General features: G+C 43.4%; 1 protein-coding gene across 1 annotated transcript in view; it reads left to right on the top strand.

Annotated features, from left to right (window-relative positions):
- LOC146833291 (uncharacterized) overlaps positions 1 to 18,550 on the top strand; it is a 315,536-nt gene that overhangs the window by 258,884 nt on the left and 38,102 nt on the right. Inside the window, exon 8 of the mRNA XM_085601001.1 lies at positions 2,224 to 2,297. Within this exon, the coding sequence (XP_085457127.1) occupies positions 2,224 to 2,297 (74 nt within the window). The remainder of the gene's footprint in view (positions 1 to 2,223; positions 2,298 to 18,550) is intronic.

Raw genomic sequence — 18,550 nt, forward strand, 5'->3', positions numbered from 1 at the left:
AGTATGTACATGAGTCTGTGATAGTGATCGGTGAGTGTGTACAAATATATATTTTATATTTCCACCAATATTCACAGACATTGCAGTAGTCGCAATGTCCCTGCGATGGCACACAAGGGGCCCCACTGGCAGTTGCATTGTCATCGCAAATATCATACGTGATTGAAAAAAACTATTTTGTACACAACTTGTGGCACTAACACCCCCATTTCTCAAACAGGGGGTCAGAGTATCTCCAATCTGACCCCTTACGTTATCTTGGACCCCATTTCCGGATCGAAATTATGGCAGCCGTAACTTTCTTCTCAGGTTGTGTCCAGCCAATCAGATCATACCCGTTGGCATGCACATTTGCAATTTACCCCAAAATTGTCACCAAATATCCATACCATTGCGAAATCGCAGCTAAATATCTGCAGCCAGAGATATCACTATATGTTTTAGCTTTAATTTCTACTGAATGGATTTGCACCAAATTATTTTATGCCCCTATTTCTCTTTCATCACTGTACAGATCACCCCCAAACTTTCCATGACACACAGAACCTACTTTGACACATTTTTGGGGAAATGTCATGCAGATTGGTTAAAAGATCCCAAGGTTATAGGAAAGTCAAAAAATGTTTTTCCTATGTAAGCTAAGGTGATGATTACGATGGTGGAGGGTCCACCATTGCCAGCTGTGCAGTGGCGGGCCCTCCGCCATCCGACAGCAGTTGTCCCCCTGCCACATTATAATGGCAGGGGGAATCGGCCTGTGACCGTGGCGGGCGCAAAGACCACTCACCACGGATCGGCCACAGACAATCATTCCGATTGTCTGCCAGATCGTCCAGATAGCGTAAAATGGTGGCGGCAGCCAGCCTTACCTTGGCGGGTAAATCGCCATTGAAAGTCTGGCAGAGAATGCATTCAGGGGCCCATTGCAGGCCCTCCTTGTGTTGGGGGGGTAGAGCACTGTGGGGTTACCCATGGTACCCCCTACATTTCACTGCACTAAGTAGCAGGCACCGTGGGGTGCCTGCCACGTAGTGCAGTGAATAGCACGACATGTAGCTTTAGCATTGCGGTTGTTGCTGCAGCCAGCAGCACCCACCACAATGTTAACCATGCACGATGCGATGGCTACGATGGCAGCCGCATCCTAATCTGATGTGCGGGACTGTCACGTTGCAGGCAGGCGGTCTCAGGCACCACTACGGTGGTAGGCGGACTCGAATCCACCCACCATCGTAATGACCCCTAAAGTCCTAACAATAACTAGCGACCACCAGTAGTGATATATATAAGTGCATACACACACACACACAGGCACAAACCCCTCAAACACACATACACACACACACACAGGGGGTGGCTGTTCCTATACAAAAGACATCTGGTTAGAGTTTATATAAAGTGAGATGATCTTTATTGGCAGGTATTGCCTTCAGACACCAATGTGGTTGTCATGCTTCATCATCAGGCTAAGCTCCTCGTGGGGCCAGTGCTGCAATTCCCCATGAGAGAGCTCTTTAACAGAGATCTTTTATTTTAGCCGTGATTGCTTGCGGGTGTGTGGGGACTCAGAAATGAGTGTAGTGAAAAAAGTGGTTTAAAACTACCTAAGAGGTACCGGGAGATAACATTCATCAGGGATCCCCTTGGTAGGGTAAAAAAAAAGATATGTGTAGATTGTCAAGACAGTTTTATAAAGCATGACAAACTTGTGCAAGGTGCTTAGGAGGTCGACATGTTTCACGCTTTCATGGTCCCGGAGGAATCTGTGGCGTTTCTTCAAGACCAATGAAATCAAGTGTCACAACCCTTACTCAGGGCAGGGTTTTGAACTTATAATGACTGGGTTCTGTCCAATGATCTCTAGTGGTGATAAAAAGGTTAATAGTACTAAAGATAATCACCCTACACCGATCTCGCATTCCAAACCACAGGAAAAGGACTTGTAGTTGTTAAGGTCAAGGCAGAGGGCCACGTGATTACTGCGGTATGAATTAGTCTGACATGGAGATTTGCATGTGACCGACTCCTCGCTCTGCCAGGCAAGTATGTATCTTTTCCTTGCATGGAAACACTCTAGGGACATCACTTATCTTATTTCAGAATGTACCTAAAATATGAAATCTAAAAGAATGCCCAATTTATTTTCAGATATGCTACTTCTCTCTTACTCTTGAATTGTTCTCCTCATCCCCTTTTTCTCACTTTTATTTGCATGTGGCTCAGCTCCTGACATTAATCGCAGCTCCTACACAATGAAGACCATCTCTACTGAGACCAGAGGACCCTCAAATCGAGAGGTGATGCAAGCATTTAGTACTATGGCCTAAGTTGCAATAAATGTAAAGGTTTGGGAGAGATTACCAAAATCTGCTTGCTTTGGCATGAGAGTAAAAGTTTAATGGTCATAAGATATGGCAATTCCCTATATAAAAGTGGCCTGAGGTTCATTGGATGTATATAGTGATGAACAATGTCAATGGTCATGGGCCCCAACAATGGAAAGGTAGATCCCACGTATGGTGTATTCAGTACTCAATGTATGGATGAATGGATGGCTAGATGGACGGATGGAAGGATATATTGCTAAAAGGTTCAATGGATAGAATAATGTATCTACATTTTCATATCTAGGGATTCTAGGATTGATGGATTGAAAGATGCTGTACTTTTCAATATCTGAGGCTCTTAAGATGATGGTCAGATCTTATACATGTTGGTGTCCAGAGCCCTTAAGGCTGTTGGAGAGATACCATACAGATCAGTATATAAAATGGGACGGATACTCTGCATATCTGTCAGGGCTCTTGAATGAATATAGAGACACTCTGCATGGCAGAGTCAAAGATGCTTTAGGACGATAAAGAGCCCCTGGAATAGGTGGCGAGATACCCGCATGACAGTTTCCAGAGCCCTAAGATGAAAGTATGGTGAGATACCTCAAATGTTTCTCTTCAGACCCACAGAACAGACAGAGACATGCATGTCAGGATATGGGGCTAGGAAGGATGGATGAAAAAATGGCATGCACATCACTATCATCCATTATCTATGACATTCATAAACATCAAATACCTCTGTTTACATGCTCTAGAAACTCATAAAACATGGGAAAATTAACTTTTATGAAATCAATTTTACAGAGGCTACAAGCTTACCTAAATTTGGAATTTATTTAATTAAAACCAGGTAGGATCACATTTGGATATCAGAAGCCAATGGCATTCATATCATAGTGCTTAGGTTGTAAATAAACAAGTGTCAGTGCTCTAGCTCTGCTCTGAAGCTTGTGGCCGATGTTATTAAATGTCTTCATAGTCTTTAATCAACTTCATCACTGGCAGACCTCAACGTTTTGAGCAGTGCCAGCACTATGACTAGGATTGCACTGAGCCTGGTGCTGACACAGTCAAAACCTTTTTGAAGAGTTTAGCACCTATATGCCTATCGAGAACATAGTTAATTAGGTTGGTGGTGAAGCTATTTCAAATAACAATGCCTTACTAGGTAACAGCTACTTCTCAATACATGAAACACCAAGCAATCAATATAAACAGTAGGCCTTCAAATGACCGCATCAGAACTTTCAGGATGCTTACTTCGAATTTTACCCAATTGAGAATGTTATGAGAGCTCATATATTTACTCACTCATCCGCCTACAAATTCCTCAGTGAGTTAAGCACTGGCCCCGGAGATCTATCTGAAACTTACACGTCACTCATCCCTGAACTGTACATGTTCTATGAGTGATGAAAGCTTAGACTAATTCTCCCTGCTAAGTCTGTTCTGCCAGAAATGGGAGACGGAGCATATTGCCCTTCATTGAGAGAGATAGGCTTGATTTTCTACTGCCACACTGCCACTGTTCGCTTGCTCGGCTGTTGTCAAATTTGTACCTGTCCTGTGATGGGAAAAACCTCAACTGATGCTACCTGTGGATTTAGGTACCTTATATGATATGGCTGTGGGGTCTTATCATGTAAAACACTCGCAAACATTGTCTTGAGTCCAGTGAGGTTCATTTGCAAACCTTAAGCTCAACCCTGGGCAGCTGTGGCTTTGAGCAGCAGGGCTAAGCAAAGGAACAATGTGTAAAGCATATAACAGCACCAAACTACAACACAACAAGAAAGTAACAGCAATAATTTGTAAACATTAAGACTCTGATTATGATGTCAGTCAGAGTTGCCTCCGACCGACATCAGTTGACTGGACAGACCGCAATATTACAATGCAACAGCACATAGTGCGGTCGCACACTCCCATTTCTCTATGGGAGCTTGTGCTGCGGTGGTAAACTGGCCATAGCACAAGCTCCCATGAAGAAATTAGAGATTCCGTTATTCCCTGCACCACAGGGGCGGCACCACACAGTGCCTGCAACAAGGTGCAGGGATTAACAGGGGGCACCATGGATACAGTCCTTCTGATGGTGCAGCCTCTCTCTGCGTAGTTTCAAGGGCAGCAGCGCAGTTCTTCATTGGTTCTTTCTTCAAGACAAGTGTGATCTGGTGAGCGGCGTGCCAGTGACGCCATATTTATCCCAAGATAGTGCCCTGACGGGACCATGTAGTCATCAGCCATTAGAATACTGGGTCCTCCTAGGGAGGTATTTCCTGAAAAGTGTGGCATCTTTCTATCCCAGAGTGCACTACTCTAGCCGCAATCACAATGTTGGGACCCATTCTCAGCTGCCTGGAGCTCGGTAGCCAAAGCTAGGGGTATGGTTACCTATGGGCTACATGCCCTAGGGAAAACTGGTTGGGGGAACAGGTTTTCCCTCTTTGTCCCACTCTCTAACTTCTCTGCAAGAAAAAAAGGCATCCTGCCTGGGGGTGTTGTTGCCGGTGGCCCTTCAAAAGTGACTTCCCCTCTGAAGCTCACATTTTGGGCTACCACCCTGATTGGCCTTCCTCAGCGAGGATGTAAGACTTAAATCTGTGCCAACTGCCTTTGTTCCTTAGCCTGGGAACTTTAAAAGTTAATTAATTTGATACATTACAGGACCCAGGTAAGGCTGTCCCATTCAGAAGTTACTGTGTCAACGAGAGATGTGTAGTTCCTGCAGGACAGGAAGTCTGCAGGGAATAAAGTATTCCCATTCAGACTTCAACCTAATGAAAGAAAGTGCACAAGGGAAGGGGATCCCTTCAGGGTGGAACTAAAACCCTCACACACCCAGCAAGCTAGGTGTCATGCTTCATCATCTGGGTTCTGCTCCTCGTCGGGTCGGCGGTGCAATACCCGACGGGCACCCATACAGGGGCTCTTTGTCGGAGATCTTTTGTTCCCTGCCGTATGGTGCGTGCGTGTGAGGGCCCGGGAGTGTAGATGTAGGTGATTAAAAAAGGTTGGTAGATCTGAAATTGAATTTTATTGGCTCAGTCGACCACCTAGTTAAAAAAAGGGGGGATGAGTGGCGTAAAAGCTATATGTACTCACAACGGATGAGTGGCTAGCTACGCTCAGCTCTTATGGTCAACATGTTTCGCGCACATTGAGTCAGGAGGATCTCGCGGCGCTTCGTCAGGACCTTAAGTGAAGTGAAGTGTGCTCGAATAAAACTATCTACAGTTGGGTGAGAAAAGCAAGGGTGAGAACAAAAGTGTTGGTCAACCCTTAGTAGGCGCCCCTACCTTACGTATTTGATTTAAGAGGGGGTCACCAATTTATGTTAAAAAGAGCTCCTCATCAGGTGCATGGCGCGTCCACAGGGGGAGAAACACATTCGTTCCTGCACAGATATCCCCTGGAGGTTATTTAACCTGCCCGCGTCGCCGAACCCGGAACCCATTCAGAAGTTAGCCAGCCTGGGGAGCCAGCCGGTAACCCTCTGTTTACCCAATGGGGATACCAACTTCCACCCAGCAAAACATCAATTTTGAGGTGTTGCTGTTAAGACATATAACAGATATATATTTTACTTAGCAGCATACAACTTCCTGACATAGGACCTCATAGGCCTCCCTTAGGGGGATCTTATATATAATGTTAAGGGACTGGTGGCTTTGCCATTGGTTTTAATGGCAAAGTCGAACTAGCAGTGTACATACTGCCCTTCCAGTCTGCAATGGCAGGCTGGGAGCCAGTTTGTTCATTGTCACACTCAGGGTGGCACAACCAGTGCTGCATCCCTGTGTGGACACTCTCCTTACATGTCCTGGGTACCATATACCAGGGACTTATATAAGTTGGTACTAACCATTTCAACATACTTTTGTTAAGGGTTAATAGCACTGGCACTGAGGTCGGGTAGCAGGCCTCAGTGCACTCCCAGAGTCAAAAACCCAACAGCATCAGTCCAGAAATGAGGGGGTGAAGATGCAAAAAGAGGAATTTCCATATACTACCCTCTACCTGTGCTCTGAAAGGTAAGACATTAAGTATTCAGAAAGAGTTAGATACCAAGTTGATCAACCTTGACAAAACCCTATATTGGAATTAGAGTCACTCTAAAACCCTGTTGGAAGACAAGGCTTTGGACTGTGATGAACAATATGCATGTATTATTGAGAAGCTATGGTGTTCTAATTTAAAAGAGTATATCTCCAGAGCACACGAAGGAGAATTAAAAGCGGAGTAGTGGCACTCTGAGTACGCAAATAATGACACGGGTCAGATTGTGCACTATCAACAAGACAGTAACCATATCTTAACAGAGTTTTATGTACAACTTTATTGGGCTCCCTAGAAGGCACTGATCAGTAAGGTAGAGGCCTTCCTGCAAAGAGCTCCTCTGGTAGCTCTGCGTCCTATGGAGATGAAGAGTTTAGGCAGTGCCATTTCAGCCGCCGAGATAAGGGGAGCTATTAAGGAACTAGCCAGAGGAAAAGTTTTGGGGTCCTACTGTAGGCCTCTCTCCATGCTCAATATTGATTTAAAAATCTTTAGCAAAGTGCCGACCACCAGATTGTATCCCTGTCTTACCACCTTGATCCACACATATCAAAATAGGTTTATGCAAGGAGGCAGCGCATCTCTTAACCTCTGAAGACTGTATAGGGTGTTACATGAGCTTAAGGCTGAATCATACTCTGGGGCGATAGTGATTTCCATTGCCGTGGAGAAAGTCTTTGACACTATCCAGTGGCACTAGCTAGAGGCAGTGATGTTGAAGATGGACTTACACTAATCCAACAGCTAGGGTGAGGACTGGATAGTATGTTTTCCAGCAGTACCTTGTTTAGTGGCACAAGCAAGGGTGTCACCACTATCCCCTCCTCTTCCCAAATGTGATTAAACCATTGAGTGCAATGTGTAGGATAGAGGTGGGGAGAGGGATAGACTGTTGGCAGAGGATGTCCGTGTCATATCCTTAAATGCAGCTGTCATACTGCCACATTAGAAAAGGGGAGATGGATCTGCCAGCAATGATGCAACGGTTGGAATTTGGGTTAATCTCTGGGTTTAAGAATAATGAATCTAAAACATGTTTTTCCTGTGTCTGCAGTGGGAAGGTCACCTGGAGCTGGTAAACTGGGACTTGGTTGAGCCCCTTATACGTTTAAATACTTTGGGATACATATGTATCATGACATTGCTGACCTTAGAGAAGGAAATTTGGGGGGGGGTTTGAGATTACTTAAATTTAGTATGGCCTGCAGAATATGGCACATCTGACCTGGACTAAAATGGTCATGGTGCCCAGATTATTATATTATTTTATTAATTTACCGTTGTGGGACGCTGGTTTCATGGTTCAAGCAGTTGCACTCACTGGGCATAGATTGGCTCTCAACGTGTTTCCTTAGAAGCATATAGGAGACCAATTTCGGAGGATGACCTGGGAAGCTAGATTATGAAATGTACTATGTGGTGGTACAGCTACAATGGGTTGCAAGGTGGCAGGGTAGGGAAAACATTAAGGAGATGGGCTGTGTGAGAAACAAACCTAATTAGTGCACTTTAATAGTGCTTCTAATAGAGGCTAAAATTAAAACGTGCAGCATACATTATTTCTATCTGCAGGGTTAAAATGCTGGAAGAGATGTCTTAGAAGACAGCAAGATATCTCCCATATGCCCCTGCACTGACATTAGTTTGCTTCGCTCACTTTCTTCAGTGCGCACTAGCTTACACACTGGACTGAAGTGTGGGTCATGATAGTTGGGGAATGCTATTGGACAGAGACCATTATCTCCTTAAATACCTTCATTAAAGAATATGAATTGCTACCCGGACAATCCTCAACATATGGGGACCAACCCTGGCATTCAAGAACGTATGTGGAGCAGGCACTGAAGAACCCCAACAACTTGGCATTTGCAGTTATTAGTAAAGATGGGAACTGGACGTCATCTGGTGACCTGATTTTATAAGGCATTAATTAAGAATGTACATAAAGACTTGGTAGGATTAAGGCAAGGCAGGAGGAGAATCTAAGGTACATAATTGAAGTGAGTGAATGGGATAGCATACTGGCATTTCTCTAGAAGGTATCTAGGAAAATGAGGCTAAAGTTTATTCAGTTCGATTATACACAATAGACATAACTCACGCCCTGTAATATAACTGAGACATATGATGGAGGCCCGGGGACCTGCCCTAGTTATAATGCATCCACTGAAGTTTTATTTGACTTGGTCTGGACCTGTCCTCCAATGGGGGCTTAATGGTCACAGATCACTCAACATTTGGGACTAACTCTAAATAGAGACGTGGTTTTCACCCCATAGGTGTGCCTCCTAGGAAGCTTTTCTAGACCAAACTCAAGAAATGTTACTGATGAAAACCTAGTACCCAGAGAGGGTATCTTCAAAGGCTGAAACATGTCAACACCATTTAGGGTGCAAGGGCAATCATTCTCGTTCTCACCCATTCTCATATTTTAATACTACCTGGGTTGCCCAACATTAAAGTAAATCTCTAAAAGTATCATAAGTGCTCCCTAGAATATAATCAACCTCATCTCGGTTTATAGGAACCTGGATGAGAACCAATGAAATGAAGCATGCCTCTAATGGAGTGGTATGAGTGTTTTTAAAATAAATAAAATGTTTGTCCATGAATCGGCCACTCTGCCTTGCTTCATATCTGATAGTAAAGCTAACACATGGGTACAGGATATCATTGTGTGTTTTCCTACACTACTGAGGACTGAGCACTGACGACTGTTACCTCTATCAGGAAGTTCCCCCTCTGTCCCAGACCATAATTGGTATATCTGTGACAATATAGGTGTATATGCATCCTTTCCCATGATTATCACATCTGAGCACCTTGAAATAATTCAATTCATGATGCTCACTGTATACAATCTCTCTTGTCTATGGTTAAATAGAAGATAATGTTGCTCCACCTATAAAAATAAAGACATATAAAGGAGAAACAAGACAACTGACTTGCCTTTTGAGGCATTAGTTAAATTATCACCACAGAAATGGCATGGGTCACTATTTTTAATAAAGGCCACTTATTCCAATGAAATAATCTAAGTGAAACAATCCAAAAATACACTATTTTATGTAAACGTTTGTACCTCATTGTTAAGTAAAGTTGCAGTCAGCAACACTTGCAGCAGGGTAGGAGGTCTAGGCTGAGCAAAGAGCTGATCTTCCACACAGGATTCAACACAGATGGGGCTGCATCACCACTACTGCCCTATTGGCTCTGCTAGTGAGACAGGAGATCCTTTGGTGTTGAGAGCATGGTTCATGGTCTCAAGGCATATTCACTCCCACTGCCCACACTCCTTCAGCTGGAAGTGACTTTGCAGTGTGGGCATGGCCTGCTTCATTTCGCAGGTACAGTGACCCACTATGGAAAGCATGCTTCACATGTTTACAGCCTCACCAACAGCATGTTGTGAGCCCTCTTCAAGGCCTATATAAAATGTGAGATACCTGTATTCCTTGGAAACACATGTGACTCCACAGGGACAATATTTGAACACTGAAACATGTTGATGAAAGAGAGAGGTAGGGTCCATTGTTTAGCCCTCCTGTGTTTAATTTTGTGGTAGGCAGCCATCTATAAAAACACATTTGTAGCTATCCAACAGATGACTTTAATATAGCTCTGAACGTTTAACAAAGGGAGAACATAAATGTCAATATAGGTAACATAATTTCACTCACAACCAGTAAACAGTAGTACTCTTGAAACATGGAACCAACTGCTGAAGTATATTGCGCTAGGTAGGTGAACCTTCATCTCATATGAGTACGTGAATGTTTGGTGATTTCATAATAGGTTTAGTTTTATCTTACAAGAATTTATAAGTCTTGTATATCTGTGAATGGAAATCATTCAAAAGATCTTTAACGCATCTCACTCTTTAGTGTGCTAGCTACTTGTGTTCTGTCTGACCTGTATGTGTAAGAAAATTGTGGAATGTTACTTCTGTCACCTATCATTATTATTTGTGCTATGGAAAGTTGTGCTGCTGTGGTCCATGTTGTACCTTCATTGTGTTGTGAAAGTCAGTATAGAAATGCATAAAATTGTCAATACTAATTTTAATGCATGAGGTGAGTAATATACGAGCAGAGTTTACTTTTGTTTGGGTTTGTAGGTGACTTTGTAAAATGTTAGAACATAGCTGAGAATTGACTCCGTGTTATGTATAACACCTCTAACCAATTCTGCCATTTTAGCCAACAGCTCTGTGCATGCTGGGATTTTAAACCCCTAATGAAAGACACTGTTAAAAGCAAAATAATAGGCACAACAATGCAACATGCTGTTGGCCAAAAAACAAAAATAGATGATGGTATCCTATGTTGTAGTGCGAAAGCACTAAGGCGCCAATTACGATGTCGGGTGGAAAGCCTCTGCCCGACAGTCGGAATCTCCTCGACCGTGTTGGAGTCCTTCCATCCGACTCAGTCGGTTTACATTCTGCCCGCCCGATTACAATGTTCGCGGTTGGAAGGTAAATTGCGTGGTCATTCTGAATTGTTTCCGAATGGCTCTCGGAGTATTCGTGTCAGTTGGATCTGCATCGTAAACCCATATGAACAGCATTTCCCTCCTCAGAATTATGATGTCGATTTCCAACAGCCTTTCTGCGTCAGCCTGGCCGACACAAAAAGGCTGTCGGAAAGTGACTTCAGGGGCCCCTACAGGACCCCTTAATCCTGCAGCCTCTAACTGGGGGCCGAGGGGGTACCTAAGGGGCCCCCCTGTAAAACCCTGCACTGTGTGGCAGGCACCATGGGGTGGCAGCAACAGGGTACAGGGTTTTACACACACACCCCATTTCCCCATAGGAATCTGGGTTACAGCCAGTTGTTGAACGTAACACAATCTCCTATGTTTAATTATTTATTTACTTATTTGAGAAGTATTATATAGCTCGAACTTGACCCCTGCGGGTATCAGAGTGCTTTACAAGTTTAAGAGATAATGACATACAAATTATAAAGCATAGTAAAAGTACATAAAGTGTCAAAGAAACAAATAGCATAAAGGGGCAGAGAATTAATGATCTATACCAAGAGTCGGTTCATTAATAGGAGTTTTTCTTGAAGGAGGTAATGGAGGCAGTCAGTCTTATATCAGGGGGGAGAGAGTTCCACATTTTGGGAGCAATGCCTAAGAAAGATCTTTTGTAGGTTTTCTTCATGTTGAAATGTTGGAGCTTTAGCAGGAGGGTGGAGGTGCTTCTGGTGGATCAATCACCTTCATTTAGCTAAAGCTTGTTGGCGAGATAGGTTGGGGTGTTGAAATGTAGAGCTTTGTTGGTCATGCACCCAATTTTTAGTTGAATTCTTGCTTCGTAAGGGAGCCAGTTGAAGTATTTCAGGTCACAGGAGATGTGATTATACCTTCTTGACCCCATGATAAGTCTTGCAGCTGAGTTGAGTGAGGCCTTTAACGGGGCTGTTGTGGCTCTAGGCAGGCCAGTCACAGTAGCACTTCCATATTCCAATCTATGGATTACGAGTGCATGCACGGCTAGCTTGAAGTCAATTTCAGGAAGGAAAGGTTTTAGTTTTTGTAGTATACTCAGTTGTAGGGTTACTCCTTTAGTGGTGACACTAAAATGCTTCCGCATATTAGGATTTTTGTCCAGTGAATTGGCTATTCAATGATTTGTGTTGAGCTATTGAAAGCTGTTAAATACTTCATCCAATCGCTCGTTTAGTGTATCTGGTTGGGTGGGGCAATAAGGAGAAATTCTGTTTTTTTAGTGTTGTTTGAGGTGGTTGCATTAGAGCCAATTTTCGGTGTTTGAACAATGAGATTGAGAGATCAGATGTCTTCAGGAGATGAACTTTTCCGGTAGAGTTGGATGTCATCAGCAAAAAGATGATGGTGAATGTTGGAGGACCTTAGCATTTCAGTTCGTGGTTCCATGAATAAGTTGAAGATAGTGGGGGAAAGGGAGGAGACCTGTAGGACCCCGAGTGTGATCAGCGTAGTGTTAGAAAGGGATTGATTTACCTTGACTTTTTGCGTTCTGTTTTGCAGAAATTAGGTGAACCAATTTAATACAGACCCTAATATTCCCATCCTATGCTCTAGTAAGCAAACAAGGTAACCCTGCTTTACTGAGTCAAAGGCCTTTGAATGGTCCAAGAGGATTAGTAGGAATGATTTATTTTGGCCCAGTATTTTTAGAGCATTGTCCACTATATGTGTCAAGGCCGATTCAGTGCTGTGGCCTGAGCGGAGACCAGATTGGTGCCGGTCAAAAAGGTTAAATTTGGTCAATATGATTGCAAAGTTAGACATGAACACATTTTTCAAGAACTTGGGCCAGTGTGGGGATGTTGGAAATGGGGCGAAAATTGTCAAGGTTGGTTGGATCAGCCATTTAAAAAAATAAAAAATAGGGGTGACCTGTCCGGCTTTTTAGGCAGTCCGGAATTTTGCCCTGACTTAGTGAGGCATTTACAATCCTAGTTCAGAGTGAGAGAATCAACATTTTGATATAATTGAGGAGGATGGAGGGAAGGGGATCATTAAAGTGATTTGAGGATTTTTAAGTCTAAAAGCATGCTAAGAATTATGTGTTGCTCAATTGTTTCAAACAAACTCCAAGAGGATTGTTTTTGAGGATGCAAGCCGGGTGGTGCGTGAGATCAACTGCATCAGTAGATGCGATTCTGCCGTTTGTTGATTGATGAATTTGTTGTCGTGGAGTCTGAAGGTCAGCTATGAGGTTATTAGTCTTTTCCAGGAAGAAGCATGCAAATTCTTCACTATTGGGCCGAAGACTGGGACCATTTAGGGCGAGATTAGATAGGCCTTTAGATTGCTGTTTGACCAGATCGGATAGTTTTTTTGGGTCCATTTTTGGCTTGATTGAGTTGGTGTGTGAAGAAATTAGCTTTTGCATTTGTGATGCTTTTTTGATAGATATTCCTTGGAGATCATAGCTGTATGAGATGTTCCAGAGTTGGAGAGGTTCTCCACTTTCGCTCTGCTAATCTGAGGTTGCTCTTTCAGAATTGAGGTTTTTGTTGTACCATGGTTGTGAGACGTTTGTGGGTAGTCTTTTTAGTTAAAAGGATGCAGTTGCATCAAGAATATTTTTCATGGAGCTTTTGTAGCGGTCCATGAGCTTTTGTACAGCAACCAAATTCTCAGGAGGTACTAGGATATTATAGCTGAGCGACGTCAATTCAGTGAGATCGATGTTTCTCATGTTTTTTTTCAAGATTTTCGGTTTGCATACTTGTGTGGTGATGGTTCTCAATTGAATAGTGATGTGAAAGATGACCTGATGATGGTCAGTCCAATAACAAGGGACGATAGACTCCAATTGGGTAGAGTTATCGTTACCGATGATAAGATCCAAGATCTCCTCTTTGTTGTGTATAGGGCTATTACAAATTTGCGCCCAGTTAACATCCATAAGAAAGTATTTGACACTATTGACTATAGGGCCATTCAGGTCACTCCAGTGGAGATTAAAGGCCCCAAGAAAGATTTGCGTGCCATGTTGACCCATGTTTGTTGAGATGGTGTCTATCATTTGTACTAAGAATATGAGATTGTCGCCAGATGGATGATAGAACGTGTGTAATTTGCATGGGTGATTATTTATTGTCGGCAATTTTGATACAAAGATATTAATATGATGAGCGGGCTGGGGACTGTAACTGTTTAACCGTAAGGGTGTTACGGTGAATAAAAGCAATGCCACCCTCTACCCTGATCGTTATATTTAGTCTTATGATATCGTAATTAGGAGGAACTAGAATGTTGAGGGCAGGTGCTGAGGACTCATTTAGCCAAGTTTCTGTCAAGATCAAAAGGTCTAGATCCTGTGCTATGATAAGATCAGCGAGGTACACAGCGTGCCTAACTGCAATTGAGAAGAATGCATTTAAGAATGGTTATAGGGATATCCTTAGAGTTCTGTGCAAGTGTAATTCTCTTGAGTACATGCCTGTTTATCATTCTTTGATTGGGTGGTACTTCTCTGTGGAGGTCTGCAGTGATCAATTGGATTTGACTCTGGTAGACAATTCCATCGTGGTGTAGAGGGTTGTATGAAAGTAAGAGTGACTCCATATCTTCCTCCGATAACGAGAGTGAGTCCGCAAATGTACAAGGTCTAGAGGATGTGTTGAGTGAGGAACATGTTCTCCAAATCTGCCGTGGGCTATACAAGCCTGCAGCGGATCGGAAGGGTTGGGGAGAGTGGAAAGAAAAGAAGGTGGAGAGTTGCATCATTCACATACAAGTAAGGTTGCACAGATATTCTTACTTGTCCCTTCAATGGTATTTGCCTTAGTGGTAAGACTATGTAAGTCTTCTTTCATTTGATGTAGCATTTGTACGATCTCATCCATCCTGTTCACTAGTAGGGTGTGCCCAGTTGGATGTCGGCTTGAAGTAAGGGTAGAGAGGGAGCAGGAGGGTTGGATTCTTTGTTGGACAGGTAGACTAGACTAGTAGTCAACGAGGATAGGGGATTATCCTTAGCATTCGGATCTTGGTGTATTTAGGGATCAGTTGGTGTAGAGAGAAGATTCAATGGAGTAAACCCATCCATGTGAACGTTTTGCTGTGGACCAGGAGGATGGATGATTTGCGATGAGGGATTCAGTGAGTTTTGGTTAGCTCACAGGGGGATAGGGTGAGGTGAAGTAGGAAGAGTCAGTGAATGTTTGAGGTATGTGATGAAGGGATTTGTCATTGGGGCTTCAGTGGGCTGTAGCGGAGGAAAGGTGGCCGATATGGTCAGGGTAGGTAAATAGATACCCTGGTTATGTGGCTCATTAGTCTTAGCCCTTGGATTGGGGTGGGAATATGTTGGGATGTTGCAAACGACTCGGGTCGCTTTGAAGGCGGATAGCTATTGTGAGACTGTTTATAGCTGGCTTGGGAGTGCGAGGGGATGTTCAAGGTTGTAGTTTTACGGATAATGTGGGAAATATTTTCCAATAGCTCTGGGTTGTGATCGGAGGCTTGGATAAGGATTGTCCCATTATTATAGCTGGAGATGGTGGCTTCTGCATTGTAGGCCGGTGAGGGGCTTACCTACAATCTTGAGCCGTGGGGAGTTTTCCTTGTTGCAGAGATATGGAGAAGATAGAGTAAGGCTCCTCCAGAGTGCCTTTCTTTTCATAAAGAGGACAATGTCACATGTGATATCACCTTTTTTATGCAGAAGTACGGGTCAGAGATCAGGATGGGCTTTATGCAGTCTTCGCTATTTAATTTGTAGGCATATTTGCCATATTGTACTGAGCGTGGGTCTAATGCTGTCCCTGAATCCATCACTGTTCGAAATGCGAGGAGATGTCTAGGGTAGGAGAATGAGGTTCACATGATTGTGTTATGTATTCAGTCAGTCAACCTAATATATGGCATATGATTGAGGTCATAAGTTGTAGGCCATATAAATCCAGCTCCAGAGAACACACATCAATCAAGTACAGGCCTTAAAGAATACCGATTTTTTTTTTTTGTAGAACATTTAATTGCTGCAGTACAATAACTCCAGGCCACATTATGCTGATTGGTATTTAGAATAATTTAAACCGAGGGGGGGCTACAGCAAGAGGAGAGATTTAGCCTGTGTGTCAGGGTAGTTCTTATTTTTTACCTATGTTTAGTTAGATGCGGAGCAAGTAGCACCTGTCCTTCTATCTCTAAGGCTGTGTTAAGACAAGTCTTTGTCAGTTTCCAGCACTAGTAATGGCTGTCCACCATTTTGAGGGAAGACGACATTAGGAATGACCAAATGTCTGACCATCAATAGCCATTGGAGAGAGCTCAGAAGCAGCAAGGCCAGGTTGGGTTTTCCTATTATGTTTTTTGGTAGTGAACCAGCCTCCACAGTCATAATTGTAGAATAGAGGGGATGAATCACTTACTGAATCTGCACTATTATCGAAAGTGGAAAAGATGAGGGGTAAGCTGCATCAAGAATATCCTACCACTGCCAAATGCCCCCAAGCAACACTATGCTGTGCTGCTAGCTTCAATCTGTAGTGGGCCTGAAGAGAGCCTACTGCGGATTCAAAGTGCCATTTTTGCTCACCTTTACAGCCAGCAGGGGCACCAACAAGCACGGTCACCACCTCACCTCTCACTTCTTCCTGGGCTTTGGAAGGGCACGGCAATAGTGAAGTATTCAGATCCCTCCACCCTGCTCTGCGTGCCGCATGGTAATGATTCCTCCCGGGTCCCGGCAGTGCACAGTGCAATAGTTATTCAAATCTCTGCATGCGGTGATCCCGGCACACAATCAAGGCTGGCAAAAAAATCCCAGTAACGGTTGCCGGCCACCACTCCAGTATAACAAGGCCTCCCTTCTTGCAGCCAACAAAGCTAGATTAGGCCCCAGACACAAACAGGCAACCATTAGATTCAGGAATTGCGGCACCTACCTCAATGTCACCATTGAGGTATTCTGTGGTCCGGAACAGACATTGCCGACCATGATGGATGAGCCGACGATGCTGGAGGCAGCCTCATGCACAATCCAGCTGCAACTCAAATTGGAAGTTGAACCCATAGGAAACAATTGGAATCTGACCGAACAGTGTTTGGCCGCATCATAATGAGGTGGGCGGAACCGCCGACCACGAGTCGTTCGGTGCCGATTCCGAGTCGATGTAGGGCAGAAGCTTTCTGCCCGACATCGTAATCGACACCTATATTGTGAAATGCAAAATAAAGTTTAGTTTCTAGCTTTCTGCCTTTTTGTATGCAATCACCAGCAGTTAATTTGAGCCGATAGTTGCTGGTGGGGGCCAACAGCACATAGTTTTGGGGACCAGCACTTCATTTTCCATCTCAGATTTATTGAGCACAAGAGAAAGAAAACACACAGATCGCAGAGAAAGAGAAAAGCGGCAAAAAATGGCACAAAGGGATAAACAAGAACCTGCGAGAGTGAGAAAAAGGAACATAGCCTGTTAGGTAGTGGAATAAGGATATTTGGCATGGTGATGTTTAATTGCACCAGCCACAGGTTTCTGAGGAGAGCTTCGGACACCAGCATTCTTTCTTTCACAAATAAAACACTTGCAATCCCGGGTTAATCAGCCTAGTGTGTGAGACGGCAAGAATAGGCTTTCAGATGAAAATGCATTTTTACGGCTAATGGGTTAATATTAACCCTCATAGCAAAACAGTCAAAAGACATTATTTACAAGAAGCAGCAGTTAGGCTGTCTAGTAACACAGAGAAAGGAAATATATGTCCCATCACCCCTCTTTCCAAGCATATCCTAGGCCTAGAAGTTTGAGCGATTTAGGTGGTGCACTTAGACTACTATTATGTACACTGAGTTGAACATGAGCAATAAAAGCTTCAGGGGCTGCCCCACAAGGTCTCCCAACCCACATCATTTTTCAATAATCCAATACTGTTCTCTCCCTTTCCATGAATTTTGCTCTTGCAGATTTCTGCTTTCTCCCATTGTATTTCCACTTTCCATGTTTTCCTTCTCTTGCTCTCTGGAAATGTCTCATGAAGAAAAATAAGTGTTGATCCCAAGTGCAGGTGACAACCAATGGCAACCATGGGCTCAAATTAAGCACTTTAAGTTCTTAGTACCCTGCTACTTTAAGGCTCCAAGGAGCTGCACTTTACCAGAATTGGATCAATATTTTTTCATCAAGCTGAAACTATTATCATTATAAACTGATAAAGTGAATTTGATCTTCTGCTAGCTCATGTGCTAAGAAATTGAACGTCCAAATTGCATTCCAATTGAGCAAAGTCCTAGACCCTAATTATGAGTTGCCCTTTAAATCCTGACCCATGGGAAAACCCCTGTTTACGCATGGGTCAGAACTAAGCGTGTGAAGGTATTTAACGCATCCGATAATTATCTGATGTATTAAATATGTCAAACTTTGCTAAATTTCTGCAGGACAATCCTGCCGAAATTTAACTGGAAAAAGCATACGGTATTTACCATACCATGCGGATTTTGATGTGTCAAACACCACAATGTCCATGTTATTCCCCAGAAACTCATAATAGGTGCTATTTATCGCACCCAATAAATAACGAGCCTCATAGTATTATTATTTACCAGGTGCGATGAATAGCTCCTATACTTTTAATCGGGCCCTTATCCTATTATAGACCCTTAATGGTGCATGCAATATAAACCAGTCGTGGCCGGTACAGGT

Source organism: Triturus cristatus, chromosome 4_2 (genome assembly GCF_964204655.1).
Source record: "Triturus cristatus chromosome 4_2, aTriCri1.1, whole genome shotgun sequence".
Taxonomy (NCBI): Eukaryota; Metazoa; Chordata; class Amphibia; order Caudata; family Salamandridae; genus Triturus; species Triturus cristatus.